The sequence below is a fragment of the Channa argus genome, chromosome 10, assembly GCF_033026475.1.
Source record: "Channa argus isolate prfri chromosome 10, Channa argus male v1.0, whole genome shotgun sequence".
Classification (NCBI taxonomy): domain Eukaryota; kingdom Metazoa; phylum Chordata; class Actinopteri; order Anabantiformes; family Channidae; genus Channa; species Channa argus.
Genome location: NC_090206.1, coordinates 16,990,664 through 17,011,402, shown reverse-complemented (window position 1 = coordinate 17,011,402; position 20,739 = coordinate 16,990,664). Strand labels below are relative to the sequence as shown.

The 20,739-nt window shown below is 38.2% G+C and overlaps 1 protein-coding gene across 6 annotated transcripts in view; it reads right to left on the bottom strand.

Moving 5' to 3' along the window:
* Positions 1-18,606, bottom strand: part of fgf13a (fibroblast growth factor 13a) — a 93,058-nt gene extending 74,452 nt beyond the window's left edge. For 2 of the 6 annotated variants that reach the window (XM_067519054.1, XM_067519061.1), the window contains exons 1-2: positions 15,343-15,911; positions 14,895-15,058 (exon numbers count right to left, since the gene is read on the bottom strand). In XM_067519054.1, coding sequence (XP_067375155.1) covers positions 14,895-14,943 — 49 coding nt within the window. In that variant the 5' untranslated portion in view covers positions 14,944-15,058; positions 15,343-15,911. Of the gene's footprint in view, positions 1-2,445; positions 2,467-2,829; positions 2,948-14,894; positions 15,059-15,342; positions 15,912-18,365 lie in introns of those variants that run through there. The other 4 variants (XM_067519058.1, XM_067519060.1, XM_067519055.1 and 1 more) reach the window with 4 other exon arrangements.
* Between the last annotated feature and the right edge of the window lie 2,133 nt (positions 18,607-20,739).

Genomic DNA, 20,739 nt, shown 5'->3' with positions numbered 1-20,739 from the left:
AATAAGTTATGCCCAAAATAGTTTGGAAAAGCGAGTGAGAAATGTAACATCACCAGCACTGTAATTATGTTTGAGCTAGATTTGGATTTCACATTTAAAGGGGATGCTGAAGCTCGCTGAAGCTGTGTTGTTGGTATTCTCCTGCATATGCTGTCAACAAGCTAATGACTGATCCAACTGTTTATATTGTAATAATGTGCAGTTCACAATATTTCAATAATGTGAACTTCATCTGAGCATGCACACACACAAATAACCTTTATTGACTTCTGTGTGCACTGATTTGCTTTGTCGTGCAAATGTGAGGAAATCAGATTATGTATGTGCCAGTAATGACAGCCCATATCCTCCTACTTTTGCGTGTGTGTTTATACTCAGACTGTATGATGTGCTTCATGTATATTCCTGGGTTTTTATTTTGGTCTACTACAAGGAAAAGCATTGATGCTTGAAATCTCTTCTGGTCCCCTACACATCTGGACGGACATTAAAACATACTGTCTGTTCATCACCATCTCAAGAAGCTGATGTATGACCTAATATAACTTGTTCTCATCATTCAACTATAACTACACTATAAATTCACTTGAGTTCAATTTACTCAGGAAAAATTAGGACTGTCTTTCATTCAGTTTGTTTTTGCGACCTGCTGGTAATTAGTGCCTCATTATTAAGGTAGTGCCTAATTATGCAATCAGGGACTGGGACTGCCTTCTAATGCTCAGTTCACTGGGTGAATTTGTCGGAGATCTCCAAATTCAGATAGGAAATTATAAAGTGATGATGTTTAAGATTCTGAAATAATTCTAAAAAAATTTACAAAGACCACAGTTCATCTCTACATGAGAAAATAATTCCTATTGCACATTCATTTAAAGTGGACTTAATGCAATAAGAGGCAAGAAAAAAAACTAAAATACTGAAAAGGGCTTGTGTAATCTACACAAACAAAACCCATACAATGTACTACCACAAATGTGGGACAGTATACACATAATTGTGAACAGTTTAAGGTTAGATTCCTGCTAATGCAGTTTAAACTGTCAGCACTAACAGCATTCTGTTTTTATAACCTATTGCATGACATGTATCATTGCATTTACTAATAAAACCCTGTTGAGCTACTAACCTGTCAAAGCAATTACCACATAGGTTTAAAGTCCGACATGGGTCAGGTCACTTGCTGTAGCAGGGTTAGTGGTTATCGCAGAGTAGGCAGTGTAGTTAGGCTGCAGGGTAAAAGCAACCCAAATCATTCCAAGTGTCTGTTTGTACATGTGTGAGTGCTGTATGGGTGAGTGTTACTGTAATGCTATGGCCAAAGCAGGATGGAGACCTAGAGCCAAACACAAGAGATTAGTAGAACAATTCACAATTAGACTGAGCAGCCATCTCTCCTTCAGAGCTTTGTGCCGAGCACTCATCCATTTAAACACTAAACATACTATACACAACATTTAGCTGATGGATGTTGCATTTGATGCAGTGTAGCATGTTTTAACAGCCATGCCTAAACACTTCATGGTTCCCCAGAATTGGCCACTTCACCACATCCTACATTGCATTTCCCAGGATTCATGGATGAAGGAGAGAGTGAATTATAAATAAATCTGGATTTTCACATCCCTAATTCTAAAGTAAAACATCTGCTTTGTTGATGCATTGCAGCTATTTTCACGGCTATGAAAAAAGATGCTTTGCATAGTTGGGGGGATGGGGAGAGGACAGAATAATAAAAAAAGCTATATAGCTATAAAATGGATAGATATAAAAGCTTACTCTCCATCCACTGGTGATTGATTATTTTATTCTTCCTTTTAAACACGAAGGTAAAGAAAATAAACAACAATTTCAGCAACAGAACAAATATTTTCCTCAGTTTTTTTCTTACCGACTCTTACGACTACAGAACCATGGAATTGTGTTGTTGTTTTTTTGTTTTTTTTTAATAGGTGTGATGATGATTTTAGAGCAAGTGTGAGGACAGCCTCCACACAGTGTTAACAACACATCTTGTTCATCCCACTGAGAAAGCCCACAATGTCTAAATAGTTTGTCAGCAGACTCGCTACCCAACACAATATTTAAATCATCCCACAAAAAGCAGCATGAATGTGTAGAAGTAATAACATTGGCTGTACTGATATAGTTCAACTCAACACTTTGCATCGAGTCATTGAAATATCAAATGTCTGTTTTTTACAAAGAAATGCTCACAGCTAAATAATTTATTATAATGCAACTGTCATTGTGATCCATTGTAAGAGCATGAACTAGGTGTTCAATATATTGTTTCCTCTGATCTTATGTGGCAGAATAGAGTAAATTTAGTCATATAGTTTAGATAACTAGCAAACAGGCAAACAAGGTGTGTTTATTAAAGAGGTCACAGAGAGGACAAGAATTCACAGGGTTTGCCATGTTTAGGGAAATGCTTAAGATCACCTTAGGCACTTTGTTGTTATAAGGCCCAAAAGGATGTAGTAGAGAGTGGGTCCTGGGGTCACGAGATCTACAAGAAGGTGCAATAAAAGTATTTTATTGCTTCACAACTGGCATGAACAGATAACCTAATAAGGAACAAGAATGGTGACTGTCAATTGCATGCACCTGGTTCATTCATGTTTTGTGAGTGTGGTTTCTTTCTTGGTTTTGAGTATAAATAGAAGGGGCTGGAGAGATACAATTCGGAAGAGCCCAACATCCATGAGTTTTCATTGCCAGCATGTATTAAACTGAGATGGTTCATCACGCTGAGTTCTGTCTACAATTCTTCCAAGATCTAGTAACACTTGACCGAGGAAGAGGGAATATTTCTATCACACTTACCTGTGAACTCTTACAGACAGGAAGGCAAAGTAACGATGGATCAGTCTTTTGCAAAACAGCTATTTTTTTTCTAATTGCCTTTTTTTTTTTCTAATTGCCTTTTCTAAAGTGACATCTTCTGAAATGACATAAAACAGAGAGACAAAAAACAATTGCACATTTATAGTTTCAAACAGGAAAATTTTGCATTTTACTTTGTTTTAACTATTTTTTATAAAAAAACAATTTGGCAGCCGAGTAATTGATTAAAGGGTTATTTCGGTACCATACTCATACACACTCACATTACATAGATTTAGATTTCCACATATCAGGACAGGATACATAAACAAGCAAAGGGAGAAACACAGAGGAAAAAAATAAAAACCATGGCCATAAACAAACACCAGATGCCCTCCATACTGATCAACAGAGCACAGCCAGATACAGAGAGCTCTGCAAAATCCTGAGATAACATTTGCAGACCAGACTGCAAACATCAATTTATATACACCATTGTTTGAAAAGAGACATCCCAGACTCTGCTGGTTGGAGATTGCAGTGTATTTCCTTTACTGTCAGATATGTTTTAAAGGTTGCTTTGATACTTTGTACCGTGAATAGTACAACAAAGATTTAAAAAATTTATAATTGTCTGTTGTGCTCGCAACATCCTCAAACCTTAACACCCATATAGGTATTTTGTCTCCACTCTCCATCTAATACAACCCAATGAGCCATTTGTTGATATAATGCCACCACGTAGAGAGGCAGGCTTCTGTTAAAAAAGCACCCTTTTGGCAACAGCCAATGAAGTGGCTGCTTCCAATGAAGCCAAAACCGGGGCCAGTTTTTGTTTTTTTGTTTTCTTTTTTTTGCTCTAAACATTCAGAAATTCAGGATTTAAACTGTGCTAACAGCCGTTTCCTAAGGGTTGGAAAAAAATATCGGGTGTTAGGTTAGAGTTGGGCACTAAAGATGGCTATCAGTTGTTTCACAGTCCAAATAAAACGTGATACATTCACTACAGCCACTCGATGTCAGCAAACAGTAATGCATATTATTAATTGTTTTTGGCGAATAATACAAGTGACGTGCTCATATTGTCGTACGTCATTTTTCACAGAAGCACACATCCAAAGCTTGAGAGAACAACTGATCACTGGATTGTATGGCAGACCAAATGTGAAGACATGGCGTAAAGGTCAGAAAAACAAAGATCAGCTGTTCACAACTAATATGCAGTACTTAATTTAGACGTGCCATGCTCCACTGTTCTTTTGGGCAGTCGGCGGATAGAATAAAATATAACTGGAATCCAAAACTAAAGCACAACAATTACTAAGGCAGGTATTAATCCAGGAACCACAGTAAGTGAAAGAACAGAAGCAATTTAACTTTGTCTCTGTCCTAATTTTCTACTGTAACCTTTAAGCAATTGTGAGATATTTAGTCATCTTTTCATGTAACCTTTTCATCTCGCCTACAGCACTCTTTGTCTACTTTATGGTAGCCAGTTCTGCTGTTATGGATTACTGTTAGATCACTGACTGCCATCTCTCCCACTCCCTTTCACACGCACCCTCTCTTTGTCCCTTTGCTTCCCTCTCCTCCTCTTTATCTTCCTCTCTGTACTGCAGTGTAGCCAGAGACTTGTCTCCTCTAATTATATTGAAAATGATGTGATCATTCACCACATAGAATCTCTGATGACATCTGACAAAACAAAGAGAAAAGTCAGGTATGAAAACTGAATCATAGTGGTCTGGCTGAAGGTTTACTGACTACAAGGTTAAGCTACTGTCAGGTTAGTGGAACCGCAGCAACATCAGAGTATTTGTTTAAACCTTTTTCAGCCATTCCTACAAAATCAGGTATAGTTGCAAACTCGGCCTATAACAGTGTCATTCTGTGAGGTTTATATTTTAGTTCTTCAGTTTGTATACGGTGTGTAGAATTTACATCATATGATAGGTAGCAGGGCTAATAAAAGTACATTTATTTAAGTAAATCATATTATTACTGGTATAGCTTTTGCAGTAAAATATAAATTCCATTCAATTTCATCTTTATTTATATAGTGCTTTAAATCAACCAGGAGTTGACCAAAGTGCTTTAAAACAGATAAACAGAATATCTAAGCAAGCAATTACAAAAAACATAAATACATAAAAGTAAGTTAAAAACAATATGATTATGGTTATGACAGCCACAGCTTTACATCATCCAAACAGATAAACACTGGATTATCTACATTTGGCTACATTTGACTGACAAATAGATTTGCCAATCATCTGCGTAACAGTGGAAGGAGTGTTTGTGCTTTGCGGATGACTGACCCCAGTGGGAGCTTATAGAGCGAAAAAAGGAAAGGACCAAGAATGGAACCCTGCAGCACAGGAAGAGGATGTGTTTCCTATCGTTACAGAAAACTTCCTACTGGCTAAATTGGCGTGCTGGTTCCAGGCCAAGTGCTGTGGCTACCTACACGCTGAGGAAGGCCAGAGATGAGGACTGCATGATCCACAGTATCAAAGGCACCTGTAAGATTCAGAATTACCAACACAGCAGGATTACCTGCATCACCAGATAAAGAATATCATTATAAACCCTTAACAAAGCTGACTCTGTACTATTTTGATATCTATCTAATTTTAGAGCTAATCTGCTTAAATTTGAGTCCTGTCATTTTTGCCTACAAAAGTCATACTACAGAAATCTTTCTAGGTTTTCTGAGTTTCATTGTTTTGGCCCCTGGCGGCTGGTCTTAATAATAAATGAGCAAATACAAGTCCAAGGTAAAGAATCTATGTCTTGTTCACCGTATGAAAGATTTTCTGTCCCTTTGTGGTCAGTAGAAAGAGGTTTTGGTAGCAAAATGTGTGGACAAAAACCGCTTATTTTTTTCTCTCAGCATTAACTCTTTTTTTCCGTCAATTTATTTGGACAGGAAACTATATTTAGTGTAAAATCTATAAACGACTTTTATAATGAACAGTGGTATAAACAGTGGTTGTATTGTATCTTTGTGTCTTGTATTGTGAGTAGTCTGTATGAACATACTAAAACTGCAAGGTTTTGGTCTTCTGAGGCAGAAATACTAATTAATCCTGAGAACCGCATCAGTAAATTAGAATGCAGAGGTGCTACAGTACAAGCCATTTAACTCTTAAATACTGTGTGTGTCCATTCACAGTGCTATCAATATCTCTGTTGCTACTGGTTTCAACACACATACTGTATTTTATGTATATGTGTATATGTATATGTATTTCTATGCCTCTCAACCCAGTCTGGCATTTAGAGGAAGGCAGATCCACCAAAAAAGGATATCGCAACACAAACCACACTTCACCAACCCTTCCACCAACACTGTCTCAGAGGACCACTCATTTACTGTTGCTTTCCCACCCTGTTGTTCCTCCACATGGACTCCCTTTCTTTGGCTCTGAGCGTATGTTTGCGTGTGTGCGTAATGTGACGGTATTCGCAGCGATGCAGCCCTCAGCACATCAGAAGCACATGTTAGGAAGGCATCTTGGTACCCACCCCCCATGACTGAAGACCCCCGTGCTTACTGGGGCTTTGTTGCCGTGGTAGCGTCTCATTATGTAAATGATGTCTCCCTGATGAGAAGGAGGCAGGCGCAGCCATGATGTGCACTGCTCCAGACTCTGTAAAATTGGCTTCAGGGACTAGTGAAGGATCGTTGCTATATTTAGCAGTCATCTTAACAATGTCTCTCTTCCCCATTCTTTCTCACGTCCTCGAAACAGAAGGCCCACTCGCATTTAACACTTGCTTCATCATTTTCACAAAGTGAGTACTAAAATATTACTAGACAAACGCATACAAAGGCGCATACCCACGTTTTATTTCAAACTTTTACATTTACTACTTTGTGGTGATTTTAACTATCCCCCATTTTGTCTAAATTTCTTTTATCTTCTTCTCCCTAGTGGATATTTTGTTCCAAATGTGTATTACCCTTACATTCTTTGTCCTAATCAATGCTGAATGAATGAGACATCTCTGAGGAATTGTACTAATTGCTTTGTGCTATATATCATCTCTTATATTCTAGCTCAAGAAAAGCAAGTACCAAGTGCCCTGGTCATTTTAGTTATTTAATGTAGCCCAAGGATGTGAATCTATACAGCACAAACTATATATGTAATTTAAATTATTTGCAATTGTTTCTTTTGTCCCTTTCTCAGTATCTGTGTTTTAGTCTTAATAGGATTTCGGTGGTCTCTAACAGTGTCAGTAATTTCTCCTGTCTTCAATACAGACCTAATCCACACCAGTATTTAGTTTGTGTCAACCCTTCCTCCAGCTGGAAGCTTCAACAAGTGCACATTTTGTTTGGACACTCAGCCTTTACTCTTTTGGCTGTCTGTTATTTCAACACAAAGATTAATGTAGTCAATGGCATTAACCTCCAGAATATGCTGCACCTTCATTAATGATAAATAACCAAAACTGCTTAAGCTTCCAGACACTTTCAACTCCTGTAACACAGCAAATACATCTTCTCAACTCACCAGCTAGTTACATAGCAACATTAAACCTGATCTCCTTTGTGAATGACTTTCAAATGCAACTATTTGGTGTAAGCAACAAAATTATGGGGAAGAGGTTCATGTCCAGAAGTGTAAGCCACTATAAATTATAGAACATTTACCACACAGGAGGCTATGATATGGAGAAAAACTAAAATCAAAAGTCGAATGCAGTCCTCTGCCAACAGCAGCTCTTTCAAAATCTGATGCACTGGCACAGTGTTTTTCAAAATGCAAAACACCTATTTTTAAATCCAGCCCTTTTCTGCTTACTGCTCATTGTCAGTGTGGATATAATCAATTAATTAAGTTTTGATTTTTGTGTGCTGCTAAAGCCTTCACTTATGCTTAATGCTATGCATTGAGGAACAGTTTTTAACAATTTAAAGTATAGCTGGGCATTTTTGACATGGGTAGAGCCTCATTCATTAAAACAAAAAATGGATCAAGCTTCATAAAGCCATTACCAGACTCTTACAAATGCCTTCATCTTCCCCAATCTACCAGTGAATCAGGTCAGCTCAGAAACTCTCCTCCACTCTCTGCATGGATGTTTTTTCTTCTAGTCAGTAAACCCTGCAGAGGTAGAGCATTGATGCAAACTGAAGGTGAAGCCCTGTTTGTAACTTGCTAGAGAAAAGATGTATAAGATGGAAGGGGAGAAGGAAGCGGGCAATCTTGTTAACAGTTCTCTGCAAGTGTGTGGAAAAAGTGGTGCTCTGCTGTTGTGCTGTCGTCCTGGTGAATCATCAGCCTTTCTCAAACATAGGAACCTGCAAATCAGTAATCAGAATTCTGATCCAGCCAGACTGAACCATTTTCTCTAAATAACCCTGTCTCTCTTACCTGCTCTGTTTCAGCCTGTATAGTGCAGGTCTGTTTATTGCCACTGATCTAGCTCTATTGGCTCCCTTTCTTACCTTGCTTAATCCCCTTCATCATTTTTACCAACTTTAATTAGTTGTCCAGAACATCTATTAATCCTGAGTGTGATTTTAAAATACAGAATCTCTCAGGCCATAAAACCTCTGAGCACTGCTTGATTTTGAGACCTTGACTTGGCTCTGAAATATTTCACCAGTGTCACTCTGAACAGGAAACACCCCCCTCTTCAATCTTTATCTCACAATAATTCTACTTGAGGCTGCTCTAATCCCACTAGGCTCTGTGCAGCCTGTCTTGGATGACGACAGCGATTCATGGTTTCTACGGTAACCTTGGGATACGATAATTGCTTCTGTGACCTCATTGTGCCCCTAAAGCCAGCAATAGCTCCTTACTGTGTCATACATGTTCTGTTGTAGTGCTATTTATAATGCAGTTGTGCATGGAAAAAAATGAATTGAAAAATTATAAACAATACATGTCTAAATCTGGGTTCACATATATGTGTTTGCAGTTTGTTATCAAAAACATACTGTAGAACTCTGTCCCAATCATGATGACATTTCCTGGAAGGACTTGTTATGGACAGAACCACATATGCCTTCACAAAAACAACCACTTGACGAGCCTCAGACCTTCACTGCTGCTTTACTCTCAAATAAATGAAACACCGCACGTGGCATATACAGTACATAGTGTGAAAGTGAGCTCAGAATGGTGTGGAGGCTTACAGACAAATGAGTCAGTGCTGCTACATGCTCAGTTTAACAGATGAGCTCTTGCCTTCATCTCAGATGGACTAACAGCATTTGATCTGCAGTGAACCCATTAGCGCTCAGAGTTGGGTTGTCATACACCTATGGGGACTCAACTACTAGGTATTAGAATTAATTAAAAAAAAAAAAAAAGTAGTTACCATAAAGCTGTTGCCAGATTAAAGCCTTATCCTACATACTTTTAAATGTTAGATTAAAACACTATTATCGTATTCTGAAATATGTCAGTTCCTGGCCCTCTTCATAGACATTATTTGTTGTAATCGGGGCAGTTTAACACACAACCACAATTATGGGGGATTATCTTCAGATGGGATTAACTACAGTTGCATGGAGTGCATTTCTGAAGGTAAAACTGCAGTAATCCAAAATCCAAAGGTACTAGATAACCTCACACCTATTTGTCAGAGTTCAGATCTGTGCCATTATTTTGATGAAAGAATGCAGGTGTAGAGATGAGAATATAATCAAGAGCTAAATATCATGATGTTCAGTGTCAGGAAACCACATACAAGTCTGAAGCAGGCTCTAAAGAGAAACTTTTTTTAATGGGTTGAAATACTGATTTAGGAAACTGCATCTGCTATTGTGTCCATGTGTTCTAATGTTTGGGAAACAAGATTCATCACAGAGGCAGATGTTTTAAGATTAATGGCCATATTATAAACAAGGATTAAAACCTTTTAGTCCCTTTTTAGTATTTAGAGCGGAAACCAAATGGCTAGACCAACATAACATTGGTTTATTCCATATCAAGAAATGACAAGGAAATAAAGATGACTCAGAATAAAATTGAGCAAGGGTAAAACAATTCACAAATACCGTTCAGGTATACCAGTGGCATGGTTTCACTGGTACCGTGACCCGGTAAATTACACCCAGAGGCAGGCATGTTCGAGTACGCAATGAGGGAGACAGCTCGCAAAGCCATTCACCTCAGAAGACGTGCAGCTCTGTGGATTACCGGTGCAAGCTGACTAATGCACCAGAACAGTAAGGTATTTTAGGGGCAGAACCCTTCTGGCAGTGATGATGTCAGATGGAGTGTGACTCCATTTCAAAGTAGAGAAATTAAAAGCATAGGAAGGGTGCTTTGAGTGGATATGTAACAAATATATTTAACCACTGATTGATAAATAACTATCTACTTCTAACTTTAGCGACTCCAATTATGTAGTTGAACTACCTGAAACAAAAACTTTCTTCTCAAAGAAACAAGCTGCACACAATCCCAGAGTACACAACAGACTGGGTACCAGAAGCCCGTGCACCAATCACAAGGCACCCTGTGTCACTCAGAAACCTAAGCTGACAGAGGAATTGAAGAGACGGTCTCTGAACATTCCCAAACAGCGATCAGTGCACAAGTCAGCAATGGAGACTGACAGATCTCTGATGCGAGGCGAGCCAGTTTCCTCCAGGCAGTGTGGCCAGATCTGCGTCAGTACCAGGAAAGCATCTGACAGGGAACAACTCCACCACCCTGACACCTCAAATACTTCCAGCAGAACATCTCCTAACAAAGCCCATTTTTTATCAGCTTTTGTTGCATTGGATATATTAAAAGGAATATAGGTGTTGACTTTTACTGTAAATTACTGTTATGGCTTTTTGCTTAACGTAAACCTATTAGCAAAATGTACCTGTTTTGACTGACTTAATGAGAATATTTCGCATTTCTGTTTCTTTGTAATGTATATTAGTAAAACATGACATATTACATACTGTGGCAAGTTTTAGACTGAAATGTTTACTTTTTAAATTGTAGGGTCATTAGGATTAATAGAAATTAAAAACATTAAACTAAACAGAATTTTGTACTAATAGGTTAGAGAAAAAATATTTTAAGCTGACACTGTCAAGAGCAGAAAATCCTGTGAGCTTGCTGGGTTCAAGATTTATTTGGAATCATTTGCTAAAGCCGTGGGATTAGAATTTGAGGACCCTCATGTGAAAATCTCCTGCACTATACCAGTTGAGCTCATACACACTGAATGTGAATGTCTGTGAAATTGTACACTCTGTACTGCTGTAATCTGCATCCCACTGTGTGTACACTGACTGCTGATCACTGCAAAAAACTTTGTAACTTTGCCGTTGTAAGTTGTATTTACTCAGCCACTGGACATATATTTTATTCACAAACAAAAAATAAATAAATATTAAACCCTGACAGTTGACTGCTTTTAATATAATAATTACACAATAGCCAAATCCTCCCTTGACCACACACTGTTTAAACGAGCTTCTCAGAAAGTCAGACATTAGATTGAAACATCCTAATGACTAAAGAGAACTTGTGGTTTTGCTGATGAGATTAGAGCAGGTGTCAATAGGGGAGACAGAGCTGCCTGCACTGTGATTAATGAAGCAGCTCCAAACTCCTCTCAGCGTGTATATTGATTCAGTTCTGTGGCTGGCCTTGCCTTGAATTAATCTGGCTGTAAATATGCAAGACTTGTGCCTTCTGCTTTACTCGGACCTGCAATTCGAGACAGTCATGAATTCACAAGTTGGCACTTAAGGGAAGAGTCTATCAATGCATGGCACTAAGATGAAGTGTGAGAAGAGTCAGAAGTGCAGTTAAATTTCTGATTGTGGATTTTATGAACTGCTATATATATATATATATATATATATATATATATATATATATATATATATATATATATATATATATATATATATATATATATATATATATATATATATATAAAAACTGAATTAAAACTATACACGTTGGCTTTTTCAAACTGAAACCATATATGTGATGGAGCTTTTTTATATTGTGTTAGGCAGGGCTAGAAATGTCTGCAGAACCGATGCACATGGAATCAATGCAGAAATGTTAATGGGTATAAGCAGGAGTTCATGCAGTTGAGCTTTTAGGCTCTAGAAAGTTGCAATGTTGAGAGTATGTGCATGTCATGCTTTGACACATCAATTTGTCTGGACCACTTATGTTCACAAGGACATGGGGAAACTTACACAACGTGATTCACTGGTGTTGATATTGGAGCTCTTGTACACACTACGTTCTTCTACCCCACAACATATCTGTCGCTCTCTCTCGGTCTCTCTCTCTCTCTCTCTGCACCTTCTCTGTTTTCATGTTTTCACTACAGGGTGAACATTAGATTTTCTGACTTAGATTACTGTCAAAAATCACATACTTGTCAACCACAAGAAAATAACCCATTATGTTTGACAGTTCTAACGGCATGACAGTTTTGGGGACCAACATAGAGGAAATACATTAAATTCAGTCTCATTTTATTTGAAGAAAAGTAACTTCTTTCCATCTATCTTACCTCCCTTCTTTCTCTCTCTCTCTGTCATTTCTAACTAACGTTATAGATTATGTGAGAACAGTTTGGGTTTCTAAATGTGAAATTCATTTTCTAAGAGAGACTGCAATTAAGGATTACTTTGAATCAATAACCAGCTTCAGACTAATACCTATATCCATCTCTATGTAAATAAACGGAGGATAGCTGAGATACTGAATATTTAAAATGAAAAGAGTAGAAATGGGGATATCACTTTTGTCCTGGACAAGCAGGTCAGAACAGACGTGATATCCCCATTTCCACTGTAGGCCAACAGCTTGCAGGAAAAAAAAGTCGTTGAGGTGGCAGGTGGTTCGAGCTTTTATGGACTGTTTATCTGAAATAATTTGTGAGACAGGTGGTTGCCAACGTTGACGGGGTCAGAACTGATTTTCCCTTTGCAATTCCCTGCTTTTGTGCTGTTCAAGTCTCTGATGGAGGGCAGCTGGCACATTTGTGACCCTCTCAGTGATGCAGATATAGTGAGTTGCAGATTTTTTTTTCCTTTTAAAATTGAAAGGCAGCATAGCCACACCAGCTTTTTTTAGAGTTTTGGAAATGGTGCTGCCCTAGAGCTTAAATGAGTCAGCCATTCACACATGACATTGTTTTCCCATGGGGACTTGTGAGAAAGTTGCTGTGGAGGTTAATCTTGAAATCGATCCTTTTCAGCTTGTTTTGCTCATTGTATTGTTGGAAAACATGACAGACTGTAAATGGACTTTTGTTGTATTTTTATATAGTTTGTTACATTAATTTGTCAGTCATCAGGTAGGTCAGGATTAAGCACAAACAGAATAAATGCACTCTGCCAGATTTAGCTACTAGCTCTGCAGTTTCAGGACAAAACAATTGTTGCGATCTCTAAAATTGACAAGTTTGATGGAAGGGTTCCTTAGTCAAACAATTATCATTAATACAAGAATAAAAGTACTATGGAATGTAATCCTCAATATGTAAAATTTGACTCAAACATTAACTTTAGCATTCTTAGCTATATCAGTGTTAATTAGTTTCAAGCAAATGTTTGTAACAACCAGAATTTTTCCTGAGGCCTAATTGTGAGGACAAGACATCCATCATGATAATTTTTCTCTGACACGATTCACAACACTATACACACTATTCATTGTTTTAATGTTTTTTTACTTTTTTCATGGCTGTTAGTTACAAATCTCGCCCAGATTAATTAGTTTTGGCGAGTGGCACATGGCTGCAACAAGATGTTATCATATGTATTCCTACAAAGTGTGCATCAGTGCAGCCTCCTCAGTAATAATCTTGCCAGTTCATTATTCATTATTAATTGGCCTCTAATATAGTGTATAGGTCATAGTAATTTTGGAGGATGATAACTTGCATGGTGCAGGTATTGACAAATTGATGTAAGGAACAAGTATAGTTTCTGCATTCAGGCCATGTCAAGTCTCTATAGAGCCATCCTTACTGTACCACTTACAGTAACACCAGTGGGCCGCGTCATTACTTGTAGCAGCGCTGCCAAAATAAGCCAATTAAGTTTATTGATTTGTTGTGAGCACCTTAAACAGAGCAGGAGATCTGATTGAATTGTTGGAAGGTAAATAAAACAAGGAAGGCAGCAAAGGGCTGTCACGGTGTAAATGCGGTTATCACACAAAGGAAAGTCGTGTTTGTACAATATAAAAATATCTTAAGGCATAATAAATCCATAAATCCTGATTCCAATAAAGGCTATGCAGACATAGGAATATAGTGTTGGTGTTTAGGGAAAATCGCATTAGATTGGAAACAATTTTACTGACGTTATTTGTTTTTCTTAAAAAAAAAAAAACAGGCACAAATATGCGTGTGCGTGTGTCCGTGCGTAAATTGTCTTGCAAATCTCCAGTGTAGATGGAGCGGTTCCGGTGATTAGTCCCACCAGGTTTCTCTGGCAACCCTGTCTCCGCACTGTCTCCATGGCAATAGATAGGCAATTTACTTATTTTCCTCTGAGATGTAAAGGGCCCGATTTTACGCCATAGGGTCAGTCGTTCAGGCTACGCAACACAAAGTACTTCGCGCGTCATGATCGTACAGTTGTGACGAGGACGTGCGTCTCGTTGTGCGGATGAGACCAAGAAACACAAAGGGACATTTCAACAGGGCGCCAGTGACACATTAATGCGGTCTATCACTCGCTTGTTTAGACTTTCCAATGTTTACTTTAAAAAACATTCTGTGCAAAATCTCTGACACTGTTGCCTACAGGTCTGCAACATAATTCTAGGGTTAATCCATCTGGCTCTAAGTCAATACAAGTAAAGCGCGTAATCTCAGACCAACACATTGTGCAGCGTATAGGCCTACAGTAGCAACTGCTAGATCAGAAAAAGCAGTGTCCACATGCACCGTGCTGGGAATGGCTCATCATCCAATGGCTGCTATAGGCTGTATGGCTTTCAGTCTAACCTCAAAGGGTGATTTGAGCACCATGCAGGGAATGAATGGGTGCACGGTCGCCTGTGATCTAGGGGTAAATCAGTTTGTGCAGGGCAATGCTCGCCTCTTACCCTTGGAAGCATCCTTGTCTTCTTTAGGCTTCGCCACTTTTCCGCTCATAGATCCCAGTTTGGATGTGTATTTCCCGGTTTAGACAAGAATCGTAATCCTTTTAATTGCTGCCTGTCCTCAGTGAAATCCCCAAACAAAGGTTCCAGGTGCTGAGATAAGGGTTCTGTGAAGACAGAAACATTCATCTAAATTATATTTCTCTTTCATAACACAGCAGCAGCGTTTGGTGTCAGCGCATGGCCAGGGAACGAGACAATGGAGCGTGTGGGCTACTCGAGCTGCGAGGTAATAATCAATTAGACTTTAATGAAAACATCCAGTTGTTCATTTTCTCTAAAGACACTCACACGCCACACGACAAACAGCCCATATGATTATATTTAACGCCAAGAATCAGTCTCTCGTTGCACAGCCTTTCCAGTGTTTTAAAACCACGCGTTGACCTACCTTATCTCCTCCACGTTTTCTGCTACATCAATGCACATTGATGAAAGGAAACGTTCCCATCATGAAGCTCGTTATGTTGAATACAGAAATCACGACCTGCTCTGCTGTGACAAAGAGAGGAACAAAAACCTGCGACTGCAGCGCAGGGTTTTTCTCCCAGAGGTCTACGAACGACGCTGAAAATTTAGAAAAAGAGAGAGAAGTCACTGGACCGTCCTATCTACAAACGAACCCCGGCAGAAATGCCATCCAGTGGATCTCCTAAGACCAGTTTTTTTCTTGCGTGAGGTTTTTCCTACTGACGAGCTCTGTTTCCCCCAAACGCTCGACGTGGAGAATCAACAGGATACACAACGTGACAACGCGCCCCCCGTCCGCGCCGATTCACACCGTGGGCATTTGTGTGCGTGTTTGTTTGTTTTTTCTTTTCTTTTTTCTTCAGCATCACCGCTGAGATGAAAACGAGCTGATCAATCCACAAATGCAGTCAGTGTGTAGGCAGTGTTTTGGATGTGCTGATGAATTAAAGCAGGAGACAGTGCTGCATGTTGTTCACCATCTTGTTGTTGCTCTCATCCACTTTCCTCTGCGGAGCAATGCGTTACCCCATTCACATGCAGCCTGCGCATTGTTTTGTTATGATCTCAGGTGTTTTTCTGACTTCATAACACGACTTAGATGTGATTTACAACAAATACCCGCTATAGATGAAAACTATAAGAAAAAAATATAAGTAGCTGCTAGGACAATTCACAATCTGAATGAATACATAAAATTGACTTGTTTACAAAGTAAAAGTGTAAAAATAAATGAAACTAAAAAACAGACTAAAACTGCAAGAGGCCAGCAACAATTAGGGACTTTAAAGTGATTTCTAGGTTGTTTGCTGCATACAAACTCGTTATGTAACATGGGATCACTAACAGAACACTGTAACAAGAAAACCATGAAATGTACAGTAATTTCTGGCAGCAATCGACAAGTAAGTTACTAGAACACAGTAAGCTTAATGTAAATGTAATCACAGTACCTATAAAATACTGTAATATTTATTAGCAATAATAACAATGCTGTAATTGTTATTATAGTAATTATGATAGTACTGTAATTATGATCACAGTAATAGGATGCTTTATTTCATATCAAAGCAATATTTGACTACTATAAACTAACTTTTATTTTATCACTGCATTCAAATTCCGACGTTGTAAATTTCATAATACACAGGTACAACATTTTGTTTTGTGTTTTTCATTCTGTAAACAACCCTTTGAATATTCAGATGTTTTATTGACTTATATAAATTATCCTTAAGAGGGTCCTGGTTTTAAACTGAATGCTTCTACCTGGCCTGAAGCCTGCATCCCTGCAGTGGAAGGAAAAATAGGAATTAGTTACTAGTGTAAAAACCTCAAAGCAACAATGATGGCTTTATGACTATTATTGTTCACAATACTAAATACTAAAATGCATTTAAAATCAAAATGCTCTAAGTGCATGTGCAGAGCACAACTCCTGTTCTATAACAGCAAAGTTCTGAGCATATGATTAGAAACTGGACACTTGCATTATTCCGCATGAGAAACAGGCTTTTAAAACAGAACTGGGTGAAGTGACCCATAAAGCTAGTGTGTGTCTAAAGGTGGGATCTTACAGAGAAAGAAGAGCCTTGAAGTGCTAGGCAGTAAAATCTGGACCTCAGGTTCTGTCTGCAAGTTTCCGTCAACACAAGTATACAACACAAATATAATTTTCTAATAAATTATTATGACTGACTATAAATCTCTAAAGTTAAAACTGGGCTGTGGTCCCCGCCCCTGCCTGTATGCTAAAGGCTAATGTTAGCAAAAACCTACCCAACTTTGTGGCAGTCTGCCTCTGGATGAAGCTCAGAAAACACATTAAACCAGAGAAAAATGCAGGCAGCTACAAACAGTGAAAATGTTCTCAGTGGTTACAAATGTCTCTAGTATTCATACTCATGTTCCAAACTGATGTTTTTATTAAATACATTTTGACAGATAGCATATTTTCAACTTTTCTTGCACACTAGCTAAAGTCTCTCCACTTGTCTTTCCTAGTGCTTTCTTGAGATGACAAGAGAAAACAGTGCAAACTCACAGCTGGAAAATATTTATAAAATAATATTAGGTTACCTTTCTGAAGAAAATAACTGAAGAAAGTGTGGAATCTTGTCAGTAGCTCTTTAAGCAAATTTGTGTGGTGGAAAATTTGTTTGTACTGCTGAAATAAAAATCCTGCTTTACTGCAAATTACTGCACTGTCATTCACAGTACAATTATATTTACTGTAGAATTCCCCCGCCAACCAATTTTGATCATGATGCATTGCAGATCTACAGCAATATGTTGTAAAGAGGTTCTACAGTAAGCATTTGTTCATTATGCAGTAATAATGCTCTAAAAACTACAGAAATCTGAGTAGGAATCCAAATTGTAAATGCAGCTTGGTTCAGTTTGTGAATTAAATTGGGCCATTTGTAACTGATCTTTGGTTAGTGCACTTTGAAAATAATTTAGCATCTGCCAACGCCTATGTGGGGCAGCAGGGAAGTTAGAGCAATATCCACCTTAACAAAAATCTCCTTACCTCATAATAATCATATGTTTCTCCAAAAATATGAAAATTGTGATAATGAAATTAAATGAAAACCACAGATGGCACGGGGATGCATTTATGCCAGCAAGTGAACACCCAAAAATACAAAGTCTGGAGAAGATTTAACTTTAACATTTGGAGATACTGAGCATGTCAGATCCTCCAGCAACAATCAACAAGCATGCTGTGTTAAACTGTTTGACAGCATGTTCTGCTGATTACCTACTGCAACTTTACTTAAGTAACTCTGAGGCAATTTTTGCATTAAAGCAAACACAGAATGGGAAACGTTATCCATCTCAACACGTTTTAGTATTACTCTGCTGGCAATACTGTTATATTGCATAATAATAAAAACTATTTGTTATTAACTTAATTGATTTTTAAGCTCAAACTATCCTTACCTTTAATTGCTTTAAAAATGAAGCCTAAACGTTGCACCTGTTCCTTTATTTGGATTCACACCATCCAGTTCCAAACAGTGTGTGAGTACTTGTTTTCCTGTCTTCTAGTTCACTTTTAAAGTCACTGTGCTGTCGTAACTTATAATAGTGAATGTTATTTTTATCAGCTTTGATTCAGTTGTCCTGGTTCGGTACCGGTCTGATCTTTGTAGTCAATATGCCCCACATCTCTTGCTCGTATCCGCCCATTAGTTCTCAGTGGCAGCAGAGGAAGAAGACCTGCAGGTTGAGGGTTACAAGATCTATATGGTTGCTATTTTTAGAAGAAACAAGACTCCTTTCAAACTTTCTTCACATGCTTAAATCTTCCTCAGACATTTAGGGCACACAGTGGCCTGTTTCAATGAGTGGACCTCAAAGGCTCAGATCATTAATCTTCTATTGGCTTTTTTGACTTGATTCATATTATTTGTTTATCTGTTATTATGACAAATAAACTCAAAGTAAGTAATTCAAACGGGATTCCAAGTATCTAACATACAGTACTGTAGTCATGAAGCCGTACTGTAGTCATGAAACCATACTGTAGTCAGTTGGCTGAATTATTAGCAATGTTGGCTTGCCTGTCCTTGAATTTAGAACCAGTTAGATGTATCTCCAGCTGTTATTTCCAGAAATTTTAATGACCACAGCCAAGTCCTTGTCCATGTTTCTTCTTTTATTGTTAATAAATCGTAATGTAAAGTCCATTCACTACTTTAAGTGTCCTCCTTTTGGAGTGCGCAGCCCATTTTTAGAGAAAATTATATTGATTTATTCCCTTTTCTTAAATTATGTGATCTGACTGCTCATTATCATTCATTGGCATTGAGAGGGTGCATGGATATTATTTATGATAGTGGTTATGTTAGTATGGACCAGAGTAAAGAACACTGTGAATCAATAGGAGCTGACCACTCAGCAGGTGAGAGGTCACGAAGGTTACACGTGAAGGGGGAGGGAAAGGATGACCGAATACTCTCATAAGAGTTGTAGTCACTCACGCTACAACAACTAGTGTTCTCTCTCACAAACAAATATGCTGCATGATCTTTATCGGGGTGTTTTAATGATCTAGTAAGTGATACATTATGGGTTCAACCAAACAATTTGTTTCTAATAATAACTTCTTAAACTGAACTATAAAATGTATAGATATAAACCAACCTAAACCACCAAAACTAAGCTAACTAAACACTGCACTTTCATTGTATTAGTTCATTAGTTATCGCAGGGCTGGGATAATCCTACAGAAAACATACACCGATGAGCCACAACATTAAGTACACCTGTGCAATTTCATTAAATTTTTATACAATGGCTCTGCCATGGATTCTACTTTTACAAGGTTATAATTTCTCAGATGATCATTATACTATCTACTTATTATTTAGGTCAAAGTAGAAGTAGTAGTAGAGTTGCAGCTCATCAAATCCAAAAACACTAGAGCCACCTCTTCTTATAAAGGACTCCACTATGACTCCACTAGAGGAGAAGGAGGTGGAGCTCTGACTAACCATGTAGACATGAATGTATGCTGGGAATGAGGTATAAAGAGTGAAGGTTAAAGAGTATAAATGTCATTGGGTTAGGTTCCCACTGTGCCCATACACTGCGGACCCCTTTGACCTTTCCAGCAGGGCGTGTGCACACACACACACTACAGTGTTACACTCACGCACAGTCTGCTTAAAGTAAAGCCCTGCAGCCTGCATGATTTGTACAGCACAAACAAAGTCCTGACTCACACTCTGTCACCTCTGATGTCACATCACGGGCTGTGTCCACTAATGTCACAGAAAATCCCTGAATCGCTTCAGATTGTCTGCTGATGGCAGGGTTTCTGCTAGAAAATGTACCATCAACTTACTTACACACTCAGCAAACTGAACTGTTTTGGTTTTTTGTTTTTGTCATGTACTGTACATAAATACATACACCAGGCAAAATAAGTATTGAACGTGTCACCATTTTTCTCAGTAAATATATTTCTAAAGGTGCTATTGACACAAAATGTTAACCAGATTTTGGTAACAACCCATGCAATTCACGCGTGCAATAATGTGAAATGAGACGGGGAAAAAATATTGAACACGTTTACTGAAACGTATTTAATACTTCATACCAAAGCCTTTGTTGGTAATAACAGCTTTAAGACGCCTCCTGTATGGAGAAACTAGTCGCATGCATTGCTCAGGTGTAATTCTGGCCCAGTCTTCTACACAAACAAATCTTGAAAGTTCCATGGGCCTCTTCTAGGAACACCGGTCTTTGGTTCTTTTCATTGATTTTTCAATTGGATTCAAGTGATTTGTGATTGGCTGGACTATTCTAG